This window comes from Leptosomus discolor, chromosome 9 (genome assembly GCF_034619465.1).
Source record: "Leptosomus discolor isolate bLepDis1 chromosome 9, bLepDis1.hap2, whole genome shotgun sequence".
In the NCBI taxonomy this organism is placed as follows: domain Eukaryota; kingdom Metazoa; phylum Chordata; class Aves; order Leptosomiformes; family Leptosomidae; genus Leptosomus; species Leptosomus discolor.
This window is the reverse complement of record NC_141399.1, coordinates 276752-301235: the sequence shown is the minus strand read 5'-3', so window position 1 is coordinate 301235 and position 24484 is coordinate 276752. Positions and strand designations below refer to the sequence as shown.

At 36.3% G+C, this 24484-nt stretch overlaps 1 protein-coding gene across 1 annotated transcript; it reads right to left on the bottom strand.

Annotated features, from left to right (window-relative positions):
* Positions 1-2746: 2746 nt before the first annotated feature.
* On the bottom strand, positions 2747-23746 carry NR2C2 (nuclear receptor subfamily 2 group C member 2). The gene is made up of 13 exons (XM_009949620.2): positions 23642-23746; positions 20101-20301; positions 18940-19042; positions 17691-17870; positions 15145-15292; positions 13361-13454; positions 12813-12946; positions 11045-11222; positions 9937-10058; positions 9303-9442; positions 7042-7179; positions 5380-5485; positions 2747-3228 (listed from the first exon to the last, which is right to left on the bottom strand). The coding sequence occupies exons 1-13, from the start codon at positions 23711-23713 to the stop codon at positions 3054-3056; spliced, it is 1791 nt and encodes a 596-aa protein (XP_009947922.1). The 5' UTR covers positions 23714-23746; the 3' UTR covers positions 2747-3053.
* Between the last annotated feature and the right edge of the window lie 738 nt (positions 23747-24484).

The window sequence follows — 24484 nt, the reverse complement described above, 5'->3', positions numbered from 1 at the left end:
AGCTTGTGAGAAAGAAGTGTTCGGTTATTCATCATATCTCTCTTATTATTTATAGCTAATACTCAAATATGCAAGACATTTTAGATTCTGAATATTTCTTAAGCTCTAGAATCTACCATCTGCTGTCCAAATTTCTACAATCCAAACTGTTAGTCTTAGAATCAAAATAGTGTATAGTTTTTGTTAATGGCATAAGGACTAAATTAGCTTGGTTCTGACTAACACATATCAGCAAATCGTGCTGATAAAGCTATACAAAGAGAGACTTTATAGCTTTTGGATGGTAATATCAGAATCTTAAGTATGGAACTGCTTCATTTCATCTATTAAATGCATGCACAATAAATAACAATGCGATCCTAGATATGGATCGCATTGTTTCATTTCATTTACACAAATTAATATTTTATCGCTAGTCCAGGAAACTGTTTGCAGAGCAAGTGACTATCAGAGATGGATCAAGGATATCATTATGTGGCATTTGTAGGGAGTGTAGTTTACTTGTAAACAGAGCTGCATGATATTAACTATTGTGATTTATAAATGTAATATGATGCGTACATTTTAAGTATTATTTCATGTGATCCCTCTGTTCCCAAAAAACTGTAGTGGCTTTATTTTGTTTCCTAAACGGACAGGCTCACAGTGCAAGTAAGAAAAATTAGGAAAACAAGTTTTTGCACAGAAAATGGAGCCCTTTTACTTCAACACCTGGAAATTTTTCATGGTGTTTGTTATGAAAAAGCCAGCTGATGTGTATTCAGTTTTGGGAAAAAAGATTCCCATGGCTAGTTTTTGTGATAAGGAATATTTTATCTGTCATTCACAATGCTTACTTATCTGCTTACATGATTTTTACAATACACTGAAAGCAAATTAAACTGCATAATCTGTTCTGCAATGAAAAATAGCACGATAGTTCAATGCATACTGCTTTTAAAACAACAATGATATAAGCCAATAAAATTTTAAATTTTAACAAAAACGCCTACAACTTTTTCCAAGGTAGCTACTTCTTTTGAAGTTGTTAATATCACAATTAATTTTTAAGTTGTATACCCTTTAAACAGGGACTTTGCATTGGAAGTGCTGATGCAATCACACAAGAAGTTACACCACAACAAAACAGCTAGTACCAAATCCTGCATTCCAGTTGACTTAACATTCAGAGCGCAGACCTTCCATCACATTGAAACAGGACAATTTGATCTGCTATAGCAAAAACTGAGAGAAAGTGCAATATTGCAAATCTCTGCATGAATATTGGACACCTTGTAACACCCTTTTGATAAAAGAAGATTCTGAATGCTGTAACAATGGTACAGTAGAAGACTTTCATGCATCCAGAAGCTAAAATTAAATAGCCTTCTGTGTCACAATGAGTGTGACAAACGTGAGCCTCCTAATGAGAATGAAGTATACCTGGTCAGGACTTTTGATTACATCAGAAGCCTCATCTAGAGCTGCTTAAGGTCTTTTGGCTACAATTCAGACCCTTAAAAGACACGAACACCAACCTGGTTGGTGTTTCTAAGTAAATGTCAATAACAGAAGAAAAACGAAAGTGCTGAACTTATCATTAGATTTCTGTCACATAAAAATACACAAGAAGAAAACGCCTCTACCATACAAATAATTAAAGTAACTGATGCATCTAATGGGCGAGGATCAGATGAAGGTATTAATTGCCATGGCTTTTTTTTTTTTTAAACTTTGATTGATTAAAATATTGAATGTCAATAATAATAAATTATACTAAAATGAAGGCAATGCTAGCAGATAATGGCCAATACTAGAAAACATGTTGATGGCTCATCACTCTAGACAATGAAAAAGTAGTTAATTTTATAACTCCATGGTGTGTCAGTCATTAACTACAATTGTACACGACAAAGTAAATCCCAACTATAGTTCAGTTTCAAACTGAGTCAAAGGAAGGTTGAAAGCACTGCAAAACTGGGAGTGCTCAGTCAGGGAAGGGGAGGGAGGAGGAGGAGAAAAAGTAAGAGAGCTTTGTAATATATTCTTGCTGACGGCCAGAGGTTCTACACATTTCAGGTTTTAAACTGCACCTTTGGCTAGATGATGAGGATGTTTAGGAGTACAGAGAGAAGGAGTACAGTTGGAAATGCAAAGAGTGTACTCAACGAGCATCACGTAGCTCTACTTGGAAATGACTGTTCTTCCAGTTAATGACCAATTTTTCCCACAACCAAAAGGCTTCGTATTAGAATAACATTTGTCATGACTGTGTTGGTCTGAATAGAAAATTTAAGGAACCTGAATATTTCATCATTACTGTGGCAAGAAACCCATTTTTTCTTGTAGTTTGCGTAATTCCTGTAGCACGTAATAGTCACTAGGACTGCATCGTACTGTGAATTACGACTGCACTAATTTAACAGTATATTTTCATATAACGTGGATATCCAATTTAAGAATCCACATTAATATTTCATGCATAACATAAGAGCAAGTGACTTTTTGTAGAATAAATGATTGTCTCCTGTAGCATTCTACATTTTCACAGAAATCACTAGCATTTTGACTAAAGATGTATGCAATTTTTTTCATATTCCATACTCATAAGCAGGATGTTGATGACATTGTCGCTTTGACAAGAAGTGCTTACAAAGTGCTAGTATCATACCCTGGCATTTATTAGATATTAATTCCAAGGATATTTTTAAATATATATACATACTGTTCTTTTTACTTTTAAAGTAATTTTATTACTAATCTCTGATATTATAAAACTCTATTTTTAACCACTGATAATTTCTAAATACAAAGCATGTGAAAAGTATGTTCAGTAATCTATAGCCTTTTAAATGAAAGGCATCAAAAATATTCCTTGTGGCAGAAAAGGTCCTATAGCAGGTCTTTGAATAGCTGCTTAAATTTTGTCAACGTCAGCAAACAGACAAGGAGAAATCTGACAGGAAATGAGTAACAAGTTGGAAATATTTGTACATACCAAAACGCTATTATTTTACCTTCGCAACTGTATGTTTTTAAAAATTATTTCGATCCATCAAATTGTGTTGTTCCCATTATGCAGACGTGCCAGTTATTTGACCATTATATTCTGCTGTTTCCATTTTGAGAATGTAGGGGATTATGCTGTCAATGGGAACATTTCCAATGAGACCAGTAAAAAATAGTTCCTCCGTAATGCTAGAGCTCATCAGCCTAAGCGCTGGCAGGCGAACTAGAATCCGGGCTAGCCTGAAAAAGAAGTTCAGGGGGTTATGATTACACATAATACCAGTTTAAAATACTTTGTGGCTAAAGAGCTGGATCTGCTTTTATTATTACCATAATTCATGAATGGGAGTAAAGAGGCAATTAAAGCTAATTGAGCTACCATAAAAAGAATGGTTACTTTTCTATCCTGCAAGCGAAATGAAAAGCTGCCATCGTTCTTTGTGGTTTTCCAATGAAAAGGACGTATAAACGACCTTTGTAGAATCAATGTGTATGTACAAACACACAATTCTCCTGGTCTGCTTTTGAAATTCCCAGCTCTGGAAGCACTTCATAGTTCAAGACAATGCTGAGACTAATAATATTCATACTGACTAGTGAAAACATTTGCACAATTTCAAGAGTAAAACACTTAATTAAAATTTAAACCATAAACAGCATAGTCCTCAGTTGCCTAGCAACTTAACAACAAACCAGATAGCAAGAATGGGATGAGATATATATAAAAGGAAGAGAATCTGCTCCTGATGAGAAAAAGACTTTGGAGGGATGTGCTGTTACTCATACATAGTCAAATGCTGTGTTTTTTTATGTACCAGGATGTTAACAGACATATAAAGAAGTGGTCGAGTTGAATTTCTGGACTTTCAATGCATTTGAAATTTAGGACAGTGACGAAAGCATATCTGCTGTGTTTATATGGCAGATGTACATCACAAATGCCAAAATAAACAAATTTCCCGAACCAGAGCCATGTAATAGCAAACCTTAGGCAGCACTGAACACAGGCCTCTGGAAAATGCTTAAATATCTATGCAGAAAATAGGTAAGGTCCATTCTGCTAATATACCGTATCTTGTAAACTTTAGGGGAAAATTGCAAAGAGATTCAAGTTATGATGCTGGTTTTATGAAAATTATAACACTTGTGCATCTATCTCAATCTGTGGCAGCATTCAGTTGCTCAGAAATAATCAGATTTTGTACTCTAAACTTATCTGTGGGTGAGCATCGGAATATAAACAATGTAAATTAAAATACAGGACACGGTTTGAGAAATATAACTCTCTGATTTTCTTCCCTGAGCCACTATTAAGAGAAGTAAATACATGGAACAAATTCTGTATTTCTTTTTATGGCAGATATCGAGCTCTCTCACATCAATCCGAATAACTGAACCGTACACAGAAGAAGAATGTGGGATTTGAGGATATTCCTGAAGTAGAGAATCCCATCTTTGCTGCACCTAACTGGGAATGCAGATACCTTTTCTGTTGCCCCACAAAATGTTATCTCTTTAAGACCAGTAAAGAAACCAGTTTTGTCTTTTACAAGCTTTTTTTGCTTTGTTTGTTTTGTTTTTAAAGTTACACTGCTCTCAGACCTTGCTTAAATGTACAGGATTGGACGCTTCTTTACATGGGGATACCTTTTCACAGTAAAAGAGGATATGTTCTAGGATTTACTGGTAGACGGAAGTTAGAATTTCCCTTGTAGTGCAGATGTAAAATAGTTTTGATGGAGACTATGAGAAAACAGGATAATTATTTCTAGCAAGTCAGAAACAGGAATAGTTGAGAGGTAAAAAAACAAGTTAGATATTTGCAAAGAGAGGTCCTTGGAAATTTTTTTTAGCAAAGGAGAAAATAGTAGGATACGTGAATTTCTTAGAAGCTTAAGAGTTGGTTACTGTTCCCCACATGCAATTCTTATTTTTCTAAGGTTTATGAACTGACAGTTTTAATACTTTTCTGTATATGTAACTTGACAAACATTCAAAGGACAATAATCACCTTTTATTATCTCAAAGCCTCTTTGGCAACTAACTTGAAAAAGGAGGCAGTTTGAATTAAAGAAGTTTGAGGCAGTTATTCTTGAGATTTCTAATAAAGTAAGATAAAGTAAGTCTGTTTACTTTTCTAAACATGGCAACGAGACTAAAAAAAGTACGTACTCAAGTTTAATTTACATGGAAGAAGCTAGACAGCTACCTTTGCTTCTACCTATATTTAAACAAACCTGCTCACTTTCATGAACGAGGTTCTAGTTCTTTCTCATCAATAGTAAAAAAGAACAGATGTCAAAAAGGAAATTTTTACATCAATGATGTTATTTTGTACTTTTGCCAGCTACGGCCCACAACATTACTTTGGGTACTAGAGACAATAAATACCTATAAGTATCTTCTGGATAGGTTTTTTGTACATAGTCCTGCAATTCCATCTGTGCCTTCTCCTGGAATTTTTCTATTTGGGTTGAACTGGTCAGACCAGGGTGATCTAAAGAAACAAAACATTTCTGTATGTCGATTGTTTCCCTATACATTATGAAATATATGTAGTTATAAGATTCTTGCATTTAATTTAATTTAATTTAATTATTTCTCTTGTATTGTGATGTTTAACATGTTAGTTGTATAAAGGAAACCACTCAATTGAACATTTGCTTCCTGGTTTCAGAATTAGCTTGTTCCCTTTTGTCTCTATAGCTGTGTGTATCCACAAGAAAGTGGAAAAAGATTAAGCGTGTAGGTATGTATCAGGCAATGACACTCCTAGGATATGTTTCTAACCTTGCTTTTTTAAAGGTGTTTGCCTCTGTGATTTCGGCTAACTATGCTGACCGAGCAGTATCTAGGGTTGTTTTCCTGCCAGATCAATTTCTTGACCCTCCTGAGCCTGTCTCTTGTTTTAATTCCAGCTGGCTCAGCTCCTCAAAGACAGTCGCATCATCAGGAAAAAACCCAGAAAATACAACGTCTCCAACTAAGTCCAAATATCTTCACTGTGGTGTTCAAACTGCTCTTCCCTTGAAACAGGACAGAGCTAGCTTGAGTTTGGAGAGTTTCCTGCTCCTCCAACATGCATAAAAACCCCAATAAACCTAACCTTAATGGTACAATCTGCAAAAAAAATTCACATGCAAATTTCAGGACACCAGTATCTTGTAATTAAAATAAGTTTTATTACAAAGAGAAAAATAGTATCAATATTAAAAAACCCCAAAACAACACCCTAATAACAAGGTAATAATTTTCTTTGTATTTTGATAAATTCAAAGTGATAAACACCTTTGAATTAAAGTAAATAATTTACATGTCTGAGCAAGAGCTTCCCTTTCACTCAGGCTGTCAGCAGTTTTAAATCAACCTTTCTGTGTCCTAGGAACATTTCTCCACCTTTCCTGAAGAGACTGTCACTTCCCATTTCTTTAAGGTCCTTACCTTATCATTCCAGAAAATCTCAAGTGTCTTCTTTGAGTAAATCCTCATATCTCATAAACACTGTTGATCATGCTTTAGTAGTCTGCTGTAATTTTTTTGGTATCAAATGGAAAACAGCCTGTTTACATTTAATTTTGGAGATTTTGTTGAAGTTCCTTATAAAAATACAGTGGTATTTCTGCTCATATTTCAGTGATCCCTCTTATGAATGTATTAAGAGTATTAATTATGACAATTTCTTTTTGTCACTGTGAGAATGTTTTCCTCTAATGCTTCCTGCCATTTACTTCACTAATATTGCTAGTACACATCCCAGATAACTTATTACTCATACATTCTCACCTGAAGGTAATTGAGAGTCTAGTCTTCTAAGGTAGGTGTACATGAAAATCTGATATATTGGAACTGTAAACAACATCGATATATTCTCCAAAGTTATTTTTAAAACATATTGTCTGTGATAAATCATTATGGAACAATGGAACAATCATTTTGTCTGCAGCTTAACAGATCAGTCTCATCTCAAGACATCAGACTCATTAAAAAAAATTGCTAAAACATTAACATATGAATGCTTGTTATTTAAAAAGATACGGCCACTAAATTCCTTACCAGGGCTAAAGAGGACTATAGCTTTAAGGTACGCATATTCATATCCATCAATATCAAGCTTGGCCATGCTGTTACAGAACTCCTGAAGTTTCCAGATGTGTTCCATGACTTGCTTTATTCTGTCTCCAGAAAGTTTATCTACGAAAAGATACGGCTTACTGTTTCATGTGAGTTCAAATACATCTGATACATTAACCAATATGCTTTTATACAACAAGCAAAGTGACACTTTAAAGTCTTTTGTGTCATGTGCTGTCTTAAAACCACTTAATGTATAAGGATGGCCTGAATGATTACGGAAGTGAAGATTTAAAAAGCTGAGTCAGACACAGGGCTTAGCAAACAGAACGTTAACTCTTTTGCATAATTTTGCCAGTACAGGGTATTCTGCCACACTGATCTTATTCCTGTGATTAAATAAGAGACCCTCAAGCTATGGTGCATTATTCTACAAATGGCTAGAGTGATTCTGGGAATGAACAGAAGCACATAACAAAGGCTATCATGCAATCCTAATTTTAAACTCAAACAGTATTGAGTTAGCTTTTCCACAAGCGAATGCAAAAGCAGTAATGACAGTGCTACTTTTTCCTCTATCTGTACTTCTAGAAGTGAATTTTTCATTTACTGTGGTAAATGGTCTTTTTTCCTTCCACTGGGGTAAATTCACTCAAATACATGTACACAGATTCTTCCATCATTTGATACATCACGTTCCTTATGCTGGCTTAATATTCTTTCTTAAAATGTTGGTTTTAAAAAAATCTTACATTATTTGTGGATAAATTACAACTGAGTGGTATTAGCTGCTCAGCTAGGGAGGGAGAGATTTGAATTTTGTAAATCATCTCTCTGACTGCGTATCTGCAGACTAGTCAATGAACGAAAACCTTAGAGATTACATTAAGGCAAATCTTTGAATATATAATTACTATTCTCAAACTTCAGAGATAAGTCAATTCAACTTTTTATTGAGAAACACATTAGAATAATTTTATTCCAGTCATGATCTCTAATGTTAATATTTCATATACTATAACTTCAGTATTTTATCTTTGTACAGCTAATAGTGTACAAGATTGCTTAAACTGAATCTTTGATATAATTTATGATTATTTTACGTATTTTCTGAAAACGCAATAAAAAGATTGAACAAAAGAAACATTTTATGCACAATGGCTTGAAATATGAACAAAAGCATAATCTAAATTTCTAAAATACAGATATCGTGCTACGAGATTTTAGGTACTCAAGGTGGATTAAGATGTAATGTAATTCGTTATTTCTACATTAAGTGGGAAACGATAGTGCAGAAATATTCAGGAAAAGTGAACCTGAATTCCAGAGATTCCAAATAGCCTCATCACTAATATGCTTCCTAGATAAAGATCTGAAATTTCTTCACTTTGTTTTGAATTTTAAAGTTATAGTACACAATAAAATATGGTAACTTTGCAGAATAGATAAATAAAACAAATAATCAACAAATCATAATAGAGCAAATCATCCTCTTTTTGTGGCCAATCTCAGGCAACACAGTATGACTGGAAGTATGGGTTGCAGAAGAGATTTGTTTTGTTTTGTTTTGTTTTTGTTTTTGTTTTTGAGACATGGGAACAGAAGTGAAGCCAGCTTAAGGGTGTAATAGCCCCACCACTTAGTCCTCCACGGACTCACTGCCTGGGATGCAGGAATAGACAGCTCTATTTATTCTGACAGAGATATTATCAAAAGCCTAACTCTGTGCAGAACATACAATCTGTATGTTTCTCTATTGGTCTTTTAAACTCTTGCCTCTCTGTGCAGGAAAGGAGCATCAGTTTGTTATATTTTGAAAGCTGTACGGGCTCTCTTAAATCAGAAAAAAAAAATCTGGTGTTGTTTGGAAGGAGACATCATTATGCTAAGAGGTAAAAAAAAAATTACACCTGGATGGGAGGAAGGCTGTGAGCACACCCAACTTTAGGATGTACTTGTCTTTCCCTATACTGCCAGTCAGATGTAAAAGACGGAAGAATACATCCTCCAGCCTTATCCCCATTTCTTCTATGGGCACATCTATCCCACAGAGATCTCTGTGAGGTCAGTGCAACAAAACCTGTAGATCACCAGAGGAAAGGTAATTATACAAGAGACGGCTTCTCTTTCCCCTGGATCCTGGGGAACAATTCTGCCACCGATTAGGAAACACCTTGTGAGGAATGGTATACAAATGTCCCTGTAGTGTTGACAGGACTGGACACGTATAAGAATCACCATACCTTCCTGTATGCTGTTCTGGAGATGGTTGACAATAGCTGCAAGGATAGTAGACAGGCTCATCACTTGCGCGCACTGTGCCAGGCCTAAGGTAAACAGCTCATTCCAGCAGGCACGCACAAGGCTTGTGTTACAGTCCTGCCTATAAACAGAAAATCAAACAACTGTAGGTGGCTTTCACATCAGGTTAGTACTACCCTATGTATAATTATGTTAATTATAACAATTAATAATAAAGATTAACGTATTGCAAACCACTTTGCTAAAAGGCATATATTAGCATATTACCAGGACTTCAAAAACCAAAAAGTGATAGAAGATAACCTGAAACGGTTTCCTGTAAAATGGTGCCAACCAGTTCTTTACCAAGACATATTTTTACAAATTAAACACTTGCTTTTGATTCAGCTTTAGCTTCTGTAACCACAGTAACATCAGATATTGTAATTATCCCCTCCTCTGCCATCTTCTATTTTATTCTTCAAAAAGGAGAATATTGCACAGTCTTCACACATTTTAAAGAATTCATTAAAAATTAAACAATATCATCATTTAAAAATTCAAAATAGCTGAAAAGCGTTATCAGTGCTTAAATTCATTAGAAAGCAAACTGTTCAACAGAGTATGTCCATTTACCCAAGAGCCTGAAATGCAGGTATGGACCTAGCCCAGTGCATAGAGAGGAAAAGTAGTCGCGATGCTGACTCACAGATGTAGTGTACATTAAGGTACTCTGGCATTGGACTGGGCATTGTCAGCTGCAAAAAATAAAAGTACAGTACAATAGATACAGTTCAGTCATAAACCAATTTCTATTATCAATGAAATAACCAGTGAAAACACTCAAACTACTCTCAGTCTGTCATAAGCAACTGTGTGACAAGAAATTGTCAAACTGTACTAAATAACTCATTACTACTGGCTAGGAATGCAAAATGGGAATAGGAGACAAAAAATTACGTGGGACAGAGCTCAAATGTTTCTTTTTAAAATGTTTTAGTATTCATTATTATTAAATGAATAAATCTATAAATTTCATGGCTCTGTGGAGCATTGGCTAGCATCACAGTGCCATAAAAGATCTTTTAAAACTTTTTAAAAAGCTAAATAAAATCTAAATATCTAAAATAGGAATCTACAATCACAAAACACCATTAATGGGAATAAGCAGGTGATGATAAAAGTTTGACTACATTAAGTATTATTTATTTTAGTAATGATCTTGGTATTTTTGAAACAGTGCAATTTGATTACAGCAAGATGACCACCCTTACTGTTTCTCACACAGTGTTTATGAATATGTGCATGTTTGTATTCAACTGAAGCACCTCTAAAATGCAAGACCTTTTTCAGTGCTCTAACCATAAGCATCTAAGAAGGCACTGTAACTTCTCTTTGTATGAAGGAGCCTTTTAGGTGAAAGTTTTACACTATCTAGAATTATAAATCAATTAAGCAAGACAACATACTATATGGATGATATGGAAAGTGATTATCAACAGCACTGGGAAGTGAATTTTTAAAGCATCCTTCTGTCTATGAATAGGTCTTATGAAATAACACCTATACTCTTTAGATACAGCATGCCAGAGTGAAAATTGCATTAGAAGCTTTGTAATAGCAGATGTTATCCTAGATTGTATTGCCAAAATTAAATGTAAGAATAAATAAAACATAGTAAACTAATTTTGGCTTATGTCTTAAGTGTTAGTTTGTTTAGTAAGACATTTAAAGAAGCACGTACCTTAAATGTGACATGTGTATCTGTAAGTAGGGGTCCTTCCACTTCAATAATTGGTGTTGACTGATCTCTACTGATTACATGAATATTCCCTCCTCCTGTAGGATCCATCCCATCAGCCAGGTTATGAGCTGCTGTACCATCTGTGGTATTAAGTGCTTTGGCCAAAGTGTCAAATGCCCTGAAAAAAACAAAGTAATAAATAATCAAAGAAGGCTTCCTTATATCTTAAAAAAAATTCAGAGTAGTGGTCAAATTAAACACTATAAAGCATTCGTACTTAGAAGTAACATATACAGGAACTGTTTATGCTAAGACACAAGGTCAGACTTTTCACTACAACCTGGACCCTCTGTACTTTTGGATATTAATAAAAAGAATAGATCCGCCCATATATCGCTGATAAAAGATATCCGCTGTAAGGGGGGCGCTTTTTACGATCGTAAATCCTGCTCTGATAGTTTTATGCTAGTATTTGTACTAGTAAAGGAGTCTCTTCCACTTACCATTCACTATCCCCTCCTTCTCACCTTGGAATGTTTAACAGATTATGTGAGGATAATAGACCAAATGCACTCTGAACACCCTGTAGTCCCTGTTCTTGATGCCTCCTTTCCCTTAAGACGAGATACAGCCAGACACTCCTGATCTCACAGTATAGACAGAGCCTTAGAAACCTTATGACAGTAACCTAAGAGAGACTGGTTCTTGGACTCCTTTATACTCAAGCTGTAGCTGGGCTATTGCTGAAGTAAGGCAGTGTAAATTCCCTTCTTATGCTAACAGAGCTTAGATTTAAAGAAGAATTTTGTGCCCCAGTTTCATACCAGTGGACAGTATTATGGTATACTGCTGCTTTGCCAGTATTTTTGTCAACAAGTTTGGGGCGGTTGGATTTTTTTTTCTCTCCTTAAGAGTATAAGGTTGACATAAATCAAAATTGCAGTGTCAAGTATTTTTAAGCATCAGTTCACTCACTTGAAGAGTTTAAATAAGACTTTAAGAGACTGAAGTTAAGCTCCTCTTAAAAATCTTCTGCTTGAGAAACAATGGACAGTTTTAATGCCAAATGTTTTGCTTATTTCACTACACTGCCAATTTATGTCGTTCTTCAACACAACACCCCCTCCCCCCCCAAAAAAAACAACCCACAAAACCGAAACGAAAACCCCACCAAAAACCCCAACCGTAAAAATCTCAAGCTCTGCTGGAAATTTTAAGTTCCCACGCTTCTTTTCCCCATTTTTCTCATTAATAAAGACAACAAAGACTTCAAATTCTTTCTAAACATAAAAAAAAAAAAAAAGTTTATTAATCTTAGTTTAACTACATTTTTGCTATATTACCAGCAGGTATAATGGCAGCATTATCTCAAAAAGAAACCTGCAGTAAAATACAGGCCCCTAAAGAGCAGAGGTAAGGGCATGAGCACTGCGCAGGACAAGCTTCCATATAACAAGTCTAGCAAATAAAACAGTAGCAAAGTGTTGCTATTCTCAGTCTCTCAAGGTCACAAATGAGTCATTTATTATTTTTCTGAGTATGAAATTCGGTCCAGCTTCAGAACACTACATTTACAACACAGGGCACAATTCTTCACAAGAGGACAACAGCCAAATCTGGATTTCTAAAGAACTGTTTTTGTGTTTCAAAGTAGGGGGCAATCTCCACTATGTTTGGTGTCACAATGCTGAATTACTTCAGTGAACGAGCGTAGTATACACCATACAGAATACGGATTGCTAAATAAAATGCAAATATAAATGCATACCGTGTAATCTCACTTGCAGATTGCTCTTCTTGTTGAACTTCAGAAGTTTCTCCATTATTTAGTGACTCACTGAGATTAGCAAGAGATGTTACAACGTTTGCTAGTGTTCCTAAAGCACCCTGGCTTGTTTCAGCCTAAGAACGAAAATCCATATTAGTAGATCAAAATTATAGGTGATGTATGATACATAACTTTTTCCCATTTTTAATCTTTGTTCACTTTCCCTTATATACCTTCTCCTTCCTCCTGAACACCTACATGAAGAACAATGGCTCACAATGATCTTTAAATCCTACTGTAATCATCAGTCCTAGCCCTAGCTGACATATCATGTGGGGAACTACCTGTGGCTGACCTTTTGCAGACATATGCCCGTGAAAAGAAACCATGTTCCTGTTGATCAGCTCATGACCTCCATTCATGCAGGTTTTCAGACTTAGCCTAACCTTATCTTCTCAAGAGCAAGAATTATTTGTGTCTATGTACACAACTAAAATAATCTGAACAAATAAATATATATGTTCAGAACTTAACTAAAATAATAATACCTTGGAGTCAGCAGCTAGGAGGACTGTACCATCGTCTCTGATCAAAGGCTGCTGAATATTCACAAGCATTCCTGGGTCAAGAAGACCTGCTGACCTGTTCAAAAGCATAAGGCATCTGACAGTCAACAGTATTTCATATGAATCAGGAGAATGTGTAACAACCTATATCAGAATAAAAGGGATTAACAATTTTTAAACTAGCAATTTAATGAAGCTCAGAGTTTATTCATCAGGACTTAAGGCTTTCTGAAACAGTTTCCAAAAAGTAGCTTGAAAGACAGAAAGACTGGAGTATGTTTTCTTTTCCTGTGCAAAAGCAATGACAACTTCCCAAATAGATATCCTCTCATTTGCTTTTTATGCTGGTTTAAAGAAAGTTGTTGTCTTCTCATGCTCTCAGAAGTCACTTAATAGCTGTAGAGTTATGCACTAGACTTTGGAGGAAGGCATAACTGCACATTCCAGGTTAGCCAATGGACAGCACTGAAGAAAAAAAAGTTATGTCAAGAAAATATATTTTACATTCCAAAATTCTGCCATGAACAGTCATGTAATCAAGGCCTGCATAAAATCTTTGCTTCCTTTACTTCTGCTGGTTTTTGACCAACATCCTTTCCCTTTGCTCTATCTAATTTAGGAAGACAGCAGGAAGTCTTTGCAGTGAGCAAGGGTAAGTTTATAGAACACTCCAAGACTGCATAATCCAATACAAAGGCTTGCATGACAGGTTCAGGCCACAGGGAATTTATAGTTCAAGGCCTGAGACTAACAACTGACATTGTTAACTGCCACAGGCAGCAAATTATCATGCCTTATGCAAATCTGAATCCTACATAAATAATAGAGAGTCATACTTAATGACTATAATATTGTTTATAGGACTGCAAGGGATCTGCAGGACAAGGAAATCTCAAAGAAGCCAATGTGTCTGTGAGCAGTACTTTTAAACATTCTGACTTGCAAATGAGAACACTGAAAAAACAATTCTCCAAGAAATTTGCAGCCCAATCTTGCTAACTGCTGTGTCATTTGTTGAACAAAGGATATTTATCTATATATATTTAATTTTTAAAAATATATATATAAAAAATGAATATTGAGATCCAATATCTTTAGGTGGTTATTATCCATTCATAAACTACCTGGACCTACAGTTTTAAAAATGTGATATTTAACCTAGAGTTCTTTTTTATTATATTCAGAAAAAGACAAATCTTGCCTCTGTTTACTATGATACGCATTCCCACACCCACTGTGGATGAAGACAAACGAGAGCATGGAAACTGCCTTGGAATATCTTCCATATAGTAAAGGAAGGTGGTGGTGTTTTGCTGTTGTTGAAACTGGTCTCTTGGGATCTGAATCAGCAGTCACTGCAGTCTCTTTTACTACTGTCTTTAGGAGAAAGAAGACAGTCTGCCATTTTCAGATTTGATTTCAGGTGAGTGCTAACCTGAATTCATCACAGCGTAAGCCTACATGCTTTTTTGCTTGAGCATCACATATTTGCCCTGCCTGTGCTTTGACCTGGCTGGACAACAGCCAGCTCTGAACTGAAAATCACCCAGCTGTACTCAGACATGAAAACTTTCATGAGGAGCACTACAATCTAGGTTGGTCTGGGTAATGGAAACAGATGATTTGTGAATTGGGGCTCTTCTGTCCAATTCTTTAGAGCAGAGGGGAAAATTAAAAAAAAAAAAAAAAAAAAAGAGTATAGGTGTGCCTGCAAAGTAAGGCGCACAAATAACCTTAAACAAGGCCTGCTGAACTGAGGTACTCACCGCGTCCCATCTTTATCTGCCACAAATGTTGGAGTTGCTATTAGAGGGCTTCGTAAATCTTTTCTGATATAGATTTTTTCTGTGGAAGCTGCACAGTTTGTTGTTTTTTCACGTTGCACATCAAAAGGCTTTCGTTCACTTTGAACCGCTACGTAAAGATAGAAACATGCACATTTTAAAGGAAATAATTCAACTGAAAAATACAAAAAGAAAGTAAAATTCTCACAGTAGGATTTCAGTTTGCACAGTTATGATGGTGTATCAGCTCAGTGCAAAACTGCAAATTTAATAAGACAACTGAAGAAACACAGGCTCAAATTTTCCTATACCTGTGATTACGTACGTTTTTAAGCAAGAAAGTCACAGATTGATCATTTGCTTTTAAGTTTTGCTGAACTGGAGTCAAAGCTTTCTATTCCACTGGCATTTAATAAGACAGAATATTCTGCAAAATATGTTTTCAAACTCACATAATCACAGAATGGTTTGGGTTGGACAGGGACACCTTCCACCAGACCAGGCTGCTCAAAGCCCCATCCAGCCTGGCCTTGAGCACTGCCAGGGAGGTGGAAATTGTTTGGGTTTTTTTTTGTGGGGGTTTTTTTTTGGTTGTGTTTTTGTTTGGTTGTTTTTTTTTTTTTTTTGTGGTTTGTTTTTTGTTTTGGTTTGGTTTTTTTTTACAGGTAAAGCTATACCTAAGTGTTCTAACACTTAGTTTTAACACAGTCATACTCTGGATGAATCAAAGCAATGCAAACTCAAAACAAACCCAGAAAAACTCAAGTCAGGCAACTGATGTGAGAGATACAGGTTAATTCCCAGGGAGATGAGTCACTGCATGATATGCAATTCACTCATGTCCACTCACTCCACCCAGATAGGAAACAGTGTTCCAAAACTAACCTTTCCAGAACTTAAAATATTTTTACTTGATAACAGGAAGAAAATAAGCTCAGTCTCCAATGGGCCAAAGAAGTGTGGTAAATCTTTTAATAAAAACAGTAAGAGACAGTAACTTTTAATTTTAAAGGAAGTGAAAAGTACATCTTTTATATAATATAAAATATATATATATAAATAAAGTGCATATTTTATAATAATCATATTATTATTAAACAGATTACAGAAAGTTATCTGGAATCTATGTCACTAAACTTTACAAACTCCTCTATAGCTTGGCATAACATTCAACTGCATTGATTTTTCACCTGAAAATGAGAATAATAAAATGAATAAAAGACTATGAGGATAATATCAAGAATTTTTAAAAGTGTTGTACTAATATTAATTCTCACAACACTTTGCAAATGTAAGGCATAAGATAAATGGAGACAATATTTCTGTGCTATTCATTGCACCAATTTATCATACAGCAGTTACTGCTCTAGAAGATTAACATTATTAACAAGGAAACAAAAAAAATTCAACCCTGCTCTATAGCCCTTTTGAATGTAACAGTAAAATACATGGCTATGTCTATCTATGTCCTCATAACCAGGAAGAGTTATTTAGTTACTGATTTTATTTTTGCTAATATTGTCACTGTCAACAAAATTTAAAGGCTTAAAAGTAAGTATATCAACTTTGTTGGCTTGGTGGATACATAAATATTAACCAGAAACCTGACCCGATGCCCAATAAAGTCAGTGAGCACATATCCTAATCATATTGGGATAAGAAAGGTTTAGCTTCAGGAAATGCAGCAGCTTCTCTTGTATAAATGTCTCCCCCTATAGTCAGCACACTGTGTGCAAAGCAGAGTTCCAGAGTGCAAATACAACAAAGATCTCCCTATTTACAGGTTAAATTTCTGCCTCCCTTGAACTCAATGGTTGGAACTTATCCTGCCTATATCAGAGTGGAAAAAGAAAAGTATTTGTTGCTTCACCTTAAATTCTCCATAAATTTATCACAAAACAACCAGATAACAGGCTTCACGAAGTGCTGGACTGAAGAAGCAGAGGTGCTATAAACTGGAAACAAAATACATTGAAAGAGGTGTTTGGATGCTAGCACTGGAATTGTATGAAGCACTGCATACAAACATGGAAGTATATTTTTAAAATATGACAGTTTATACAATGTCTTGTTATACAATGCTCACAAATGACCAAATTAATATAAAAATTTAAAAAGAAAAAAAACTACATCAACTACTTTCTATCTCTGGTTGAAAAAAAAATTAAAAATAAACCATAAGGAAAGCAGATTCAGAACATGGAGCATTAGACTCAAATTTATGTCCATCCATGTTAAAATATTTTGTACTATAAACATACACTGTGTTTGTAACATGCACTCTAAGTGAGGCTCTAACCAGGCTCCTCAAAGACTACAGTGGCATGAAACATGGTTCAAAACAAATCACTACTGCACCTCAGACACAGAATGGTGATGAAAGAAAGGTACAGTAGATGCTTTGGCTGCCGACCGTTCTGTTTCCCTCAAGCAACATAAACCGAAATGGAGAGAACACACTAAAAAGTCATAGTCCACGTATTTATTATTTGGTAGGCACAGTATCACACTGGGTACTTAACACTCACATTCCATTTTCATGCCCATCTCTAGGCATTTCTTAAGCCTACAAAACTGGCAGCGATTCCGATGGTGTTTATTGATGATACAGTCCTGGTTGCTACGACAACTGTAGGTCAAGTTCTTCCTCACACTCCTTTTAAAGAAACCTTTGCATCCCTCACAACTGACAGCACCATAGTGACGACCTAGGAAACAGATGGAAATTATCTATATATTGTTATCAGATAGAAATTACTTATATTTCAGCATAGAAATATTTACTTAAGCAAGTAAAACATTGTAAAAGTCACCCTTTACATTTATTTTGTATTCTTACCATCATTTTGGACCGTGAAAGCATTGTTAAAGTCTTAGAGGATGTTTCTTGTTTACCTATTGTCAGAGCTTTTTTGGTGGGAGAGTGGTGAGAAGAGAGGAAGGCAGGCTAAGCCTATTTTTGAATAAGAGGCTTGTGAAGTGGTAGTTCCCATTCTGGACAAGTACAGATGCAATTCTGTCTGCTGTTACAGACTATAGGATACATTAAAGGAACATACAGGCTAAGAGTTTAAGTAATTTCAGAATGCAAGTAATTTTACAATAAAATTTGAAACGCAATCTTAATTTAGAATTCCTATACAGATCAATCCTGGTATAGTTTTATTTACAAAAACACTTGAAAAAATAAAAGAAAGCCAGACAGAGATAGGTGTCTTCTCTGTAGCATGAAAGCACAGTCTACTTCCTTGGCTAATGTAGAAATTTTACCTTGTAGTCTTCTTGTTACTGCATGGACCTGAAACACTGAGGATTCACTTGATCTCTGCTTGCCTTTTTCCGTGATAGTAAAAGACCAAAATCTACCAGGAAGTCTTAAGTTCGTTAGAGAGCATGAAGAAGTGTTTTCCTGGAGCAAGTAAACATTTCTAGGCAACACGTTTATTGCATGGTTGCCCACAGATGTGGGGAACCAAACTAAATGCTTCAAACAGTCTCTTTCAGTTGCCAGGAGCTATTCAATCATTATTTGGTCTTTCAGCACCTGCCAATTTATCACATACTCCAGTTGAAGTACAAACTAATAATCTTTCAAGCAGAGTTTAACTGTTCTCTGTGTGTAGATACAAAGTATAATGTTACCTTTCTCCATTTTAGACTCAACTGCTTTTGCCATCAGCATGGCTAAAATCAGTTAAAATACATGAAACCTCCTCCCTTCATCCCAGTCATCCTTTCACTCAAGTTTCTTGAATACTATTTTGTATGCTTCCTTACCTGATGCTTTATCACCACAGACTACGCAATACTCTACTACCTGGGGCCGCTGAACATCAGCTTTTCCCAGCAAACGTTCCACTGAAGCAGAGTCTGTCACTATCTAAAACAAAATTCCAAAACAGAAAGAGGTAATTACCCAGTATTTTCTTCTGACACAAAAGTAAGGAGCTTTGCCTACAGAACATGATTGGTGTATCAACTGAGAAGAGGTGGCTGAATTTGAGAGTAAGTATGACATGTGGAATGAAATTAAGTAGCATAAAATGCAATTTAATGAGAGTTTTTATTGTCAATAGTGACACTGCTGAAACAGTCACAGCAAAACAAATTCCAAATAAAACTCCTAGCTTTGTTCAGTACAAGTACGTTTCCTCATCTGTGCAGTCAACAGTATTCTTCCCTTCTTGCAATTACTCTCAAACAGCTCCTATGTTTTAGCCAAGGATGGCTTTATTTCGTACGCTGTTCCCATCTATCCCTTCTCTAGCTACTAGGGGTATACAGTTCAGAGGGGACAGCATGAAGCTGAGATCCATTACAGAAACAGTTTATCTTCCAAAAAGCCTTGGATTCCACAACTTCTGTTCAGAACATTTCACTGAACACAGAAAAAAGTAAAAAATTCCACCCCTCTGTAACATCAGATAACCCACTTAGCATAGTAAAATAATTTTTTTAATATGGTTAATGGAATTTTTCAAATATTTATGTAAGAAAGATACTTCTCCCTGTAAAGTATTCTCTCCATTGTAACAGTAGAAACAGACCCACAAACAACTATAACGGAGGACAGCTTCCGCTCTGAAGAGCTTTTACTGCAATGTCTTGATATTGCATTGTGAATCTAAGTTTGCTCAGATGAGTTGTATCTCTGCCTATCTGTGAATCTTCAACAGACCGTATGAAATCCTGGCACTGCTCAAAGCACCATCTCAAGTATTTGGAATTTTAATGAGAACACACAATAAGGGATGATGAGTGCGATGGAATGTATGAGGAACATAAAGACAGGAGGATTTATGGTTGAATAACGAATCCGTATCATTAGATTTTTAGAAAACTACTGCAATTTGTCTTAGAGCAATTATAGACTTAAATAACCTAAAAATCAAAAACTGAAAACCAAAAATCTATAGTTATCTCAATTACTCTATTTACCTGAATTCTGCCTGGCACAATGTTGTCCGTGGTTGTAAAGATAAGCTGTTTAGCATTAGATGTCTCAGGCGCCGCCAGTATCACCTTTCCTGCACCAGTTCCATCTGGACTGGCTAAAATAAACTGTTGTTTTGGAGACACAGCCGAATCCACTGCTGTGACTATTTGGATTTTTTGACCTGTTTGCTGATCTGTCACAATCTGTGAAACACATTGATGGATTTTATGAGGCACGGTAAACGTTATGTTTTAAAACCTTTCATTCTGTCTCAGAATTATATGATACTCTCCAATAATTGTCCTTGTTATTTATTATTTTGCTATTTGCACATTTATTACACTGGTGCAAAGTTATTGCAGCTACCCACATAAGTGCAAAACAATAAAACCAAACCAAGTACATATGTATCTATGTACCCACCACATATCGTATGTATTTGGTTTAATCTCAGAGTTAAAATAAAATGCGAAGTGAATTTACACACACTGATATTCCTGTTAAATTGACTGTATTAGGTGTCACGATAACAGTGCATTTATTTCCCTAATTTTGATTACCTAGACCTTCTATGTAGTTGTCAAGTCCCTTTTGTTTACTATGTCTTACAGAAAGTAAGACATACGCTAATAGTTTTACTAAGGTAGAATGCCTTAAAAAGGTATTAGAACTACCCACACCAGGAGCTGAATTGCAGAGCTGATGATTTTTCTAGATCACAGAAATTCTCCAGGAAAGATTCATCTCACATTTTGGGACTACAAATGTAAATACACCTGCACAAAGGAAATGGTACTCAAAGCTGGGGATGAAGCCAGCCTGCTACTGAACTATGGACAAGACAGAGCTTTTCAGGGACTCTTAAATTCTTCTATTTACAGAATAGCATAAGCCATTTTAGGTCTCATATGCATACTTCAGTGTGTAAGTGTATGCAGTCTACAAACATAAAGCTCCAAAGAAGCTCAAAGGTTAAAGGACAATCATTACCCCTCAGTACCATTGTTGTAAAACTGTTGTTATGCTCCCCAGAGTTCTCCCTGATGAGATTTCTTCAGCCTCCATAATTTTCATATAGATCTTAACTAATGGGAAAATTCACAATGAAATCTAATCTTGGATTATGAATGATACCACTGTGATTTGTTTTGAGGAAGCAGGAATACTCTTTTCTCATCCTCGTATTCTCCTTCATCATGGATTCGTAGGGTTTTTTTCAGAAATATCACTGATGTAAGGAGGTAGATTATTTTGCAGAATTGAACAAAAGTTGCAACGTAAATACCTACCTTATGAATGCTGAATATTCATTATGCTTCAGTTATACACATTGTGAGAACATCTACATTGCAATGAAATATTGCTACATACTGATACGGTTACTCTACCAGGCAAAAATGGAGATTACGTTACCAGACAATTATCAAAAATAGAAAGATTCCATCATAATATTTTCATTAATGATATTGACAGTGGCATTGAGTGCACCCTCAGCAAGTTTGCTGATGACACCAAGCTGCGTGGTGCAGCTGATACGCCAGAGGGATGAGGTGCCATCCAAAAGGACCTGGACAAGCTGGAGAGGTGGGCCCAGGTGAACCTCATGAGGTTCAACAAGGCCAAGTGCAGGGTCCTGCACCTAAGCTGGGGCAACTGCTAGTATCGATACAGGCTGGGAGATGACATGCTAGAGAGTAGCCCTGTGGAAAAAGCCTTGGGGGTACTGGTGGATGAAAACCTGGACATGAGCCATCAGTGCGCAACTGCGGCGCAGAGGGCCAATTGCATCCTGGGCTGCATCAAGAGAAGCGTGGCCAGCAGATCGAGAGAGGTGATCCTGCCCCTCTGCTCTGCCCTGGTGAGACCCCACCTGGAGTGCTGCGTCCAGCTCTGGCACCCCCAGCACAAGAAGGACATGAACCTGTTGGAGCAGGTCCAGAGGAGGGCCACAAAAATTATCAGGGGCTGGAGCACCTCTCCTATGAGGACAGGCTGAGAGAGTTGGGGTTGTTCAGCCTGGAGAAGAGAAGGCACTGGGGGGACCTTTTAGCGACCTTCCAATACCTGAAAGGGGCCTATAAGGCCACAGGGGAAGAACTGCTCACAAGGGTTTGCAGCAACGGGACGAGGGGTAAGGGTTTTAAGCTAGAAAATGGTAGATTTAGGTTGGACATTAGGAAAAAGTTCTTTAATATGAGGGATCAGTGGAACAGGTTGCCCAGAGAGGTAGTGGAAACACCATCCCTGGAGACATTCAAGGTTAGGCTTGACGGGGCTCTGAGCAACCTGACCTAATTAGAGATGTCCCTGCTTACTGTAGGGGAGCTGGACTAGATGGCCTTTAGAGGTCCCTTCCAACCCCATAAATTCTATGATCCTATGATTTTGTAACAGAATCTTGACAATCAGCATGTGGAACAATAAGGCTCCCTAATTCCACCTTTTGTTGATAACTTTAAGGAATAACTTCTGAGATAAAATACACAGGTAATGTTGTTGATAACTGAAGAATGTCTCCTTGTTGCTTGTCTATAAAGAAACATAGAGACTTTGTAATTTTTCATGGATCAGATATAATCACTGATAATAAATAACTAAGAGAAAAAACTTAGGCTGGATAAGAAGTGAATGATATTTAGCTTCCTAAGAAAAACTAATGATGTACACCATTATACAAGCTGCAATTTGAATCTTCGAAAACAGTATTACAGGAAAAATTGTATCATGTATAGTAAGTATAACACCAATGTCAAAATAATTTAAAAAGTGTTTTCAGGGATGTTCATACGGGCAGTACCCACCCACCCTGATCAAGACATATCCCAAGAAGAGGCCACCCTGTGATGGAGGCTGCATTGCCAAGACTGTTCCAAAAGCCCTGGAGCACAAGATCCTCTTCTCCAGCACCACCTCTGGCAGAAGTACGTGGGAGTATTGTACTGGCACAGAACAATGTCAAGGAGGGCAAAAGCTCAGTATTGTGGTACTGCAACACCCTTAACTGTAACATTAATAGTTAACAGTTCTTATAGAATTTGTCACTGCATACATTCTGATACATTAATGGTAGCTTTATATTATCTATCAGTAACAACGACCCACTGTGCAGCCTTCCCAAAGGCTAGCTTTATCCTAAATAGGCTAGTCTCCCACTTGGCTCCTAAATATGGGAGGCAGGGGTGGGGGGGAAGGGAGGGAGGGAGGGAGAGGAATGCCCTTGGAGACAATCTTAGGTGTTCTGTTGACAATGTCTGCCCATTTGCTACAGCTAGACCTCAGGAGATTTGTATACGTAGGCTAAGTTTAACCTCTACAAATACTCCTCACTGACTACATCATCAATACAATTATTATAATATACAGCCAACTAGTCATCACCAAATACATGCTGAGAGAGAAAGAGAACTTTAGTTTGCACAAAAAATTATCTCTTCTAACAAAATTTAAGGAAGTCTTCCATAGACTTTAGCATGCTTTTGTATAAACCTAAGTGGGAGGAGGAGGAAAAAAAAGATGTTGGTTACCTAATCAATGGATTTTTACCTGAATGCGTTGTGGTGAAGCTACAGAGGAGTCTGTGGAAATTATCTGGATACGTTGGGAAGGGCTGGTCATCACTGGAGATTCAGATAGTGAAGTCTGAACAGTCTGCACCTGTAAGTAACATACAGAATTTTAATTTACTGTTACAGTACTGAACACTGTTAAAAAATATATATATATTTCTTAAAGATCAGATGGCCCTATAACACGGAGTCTAAATTTACTTGAAAAGTTACAGTCATTAAACCAACTTGGATCTATTTTCAACGATTATCAGAATACTGCGGGTTTTGAGGAACAGAATGAAACCAATAGATTACCAAGACCACAAAATCAAACCACCACATTCCCCACAAATAAATAAATAAATAAATCACTGGAGCATTACTATGAGATCCTTCAGCTTATTGAAATGCAGAAACACTTTTTTGAACTTTCAGTTACATATTTGCCTCCTTTTTTCCTTCTGTGAAAACATAATACACCGTATACACAATAATGTACAACGTTAAATATTTCAACTTTTAATAATTTTAAACTATTTTATGAACTACTTTTTTAATTTTCAGGTAGCCCAAATTTAGAAAAGCTTTCTCTAGGCTCCTGAATAAAAATATTTTTTTTTAACATATATATGGAACAACAGGAACATATATATGGGACAACAGATATACACAATCTGCTGGAAGAGAGCACAGAACTCCTATCTGACCAAACTGCCTTTAGTTTTTATGTCTTGGACCTTATTTCATCTGTGAAGACTTCTGAAAGTGTGGGGTCTGGACAGCTCACTTGGAGAAAACAGTGATTCAATTTTTCAAGTAGAAGTAAGAACAATTTTAA

Excerpts from the sequence above, each read along its gene's own strand:
- NR2C2 (XM_009949620.2), bottom strand. The coding sequence starts at position 23,713 with ATGACCAGCCCTTCCCAACGTATCCAGATAATTTCCACAGACTCCTCT. Across the intron at positions 15,293-17,690 it reads GATGGGCATGAAAATGGAAT|CGGTTCAAAGTGAACGAAAG; the intron begins GTGAGTGTTAAG and ends ATCTTTACGTAG. Across the intron at positions 13,455-15,144 it reads GCAGATAAAGATGGGACGCG|GTCAGCAGGTCTTCTTGACC; the intron begins GTGAGTACCTCA and ends GCTTTTGAACAG.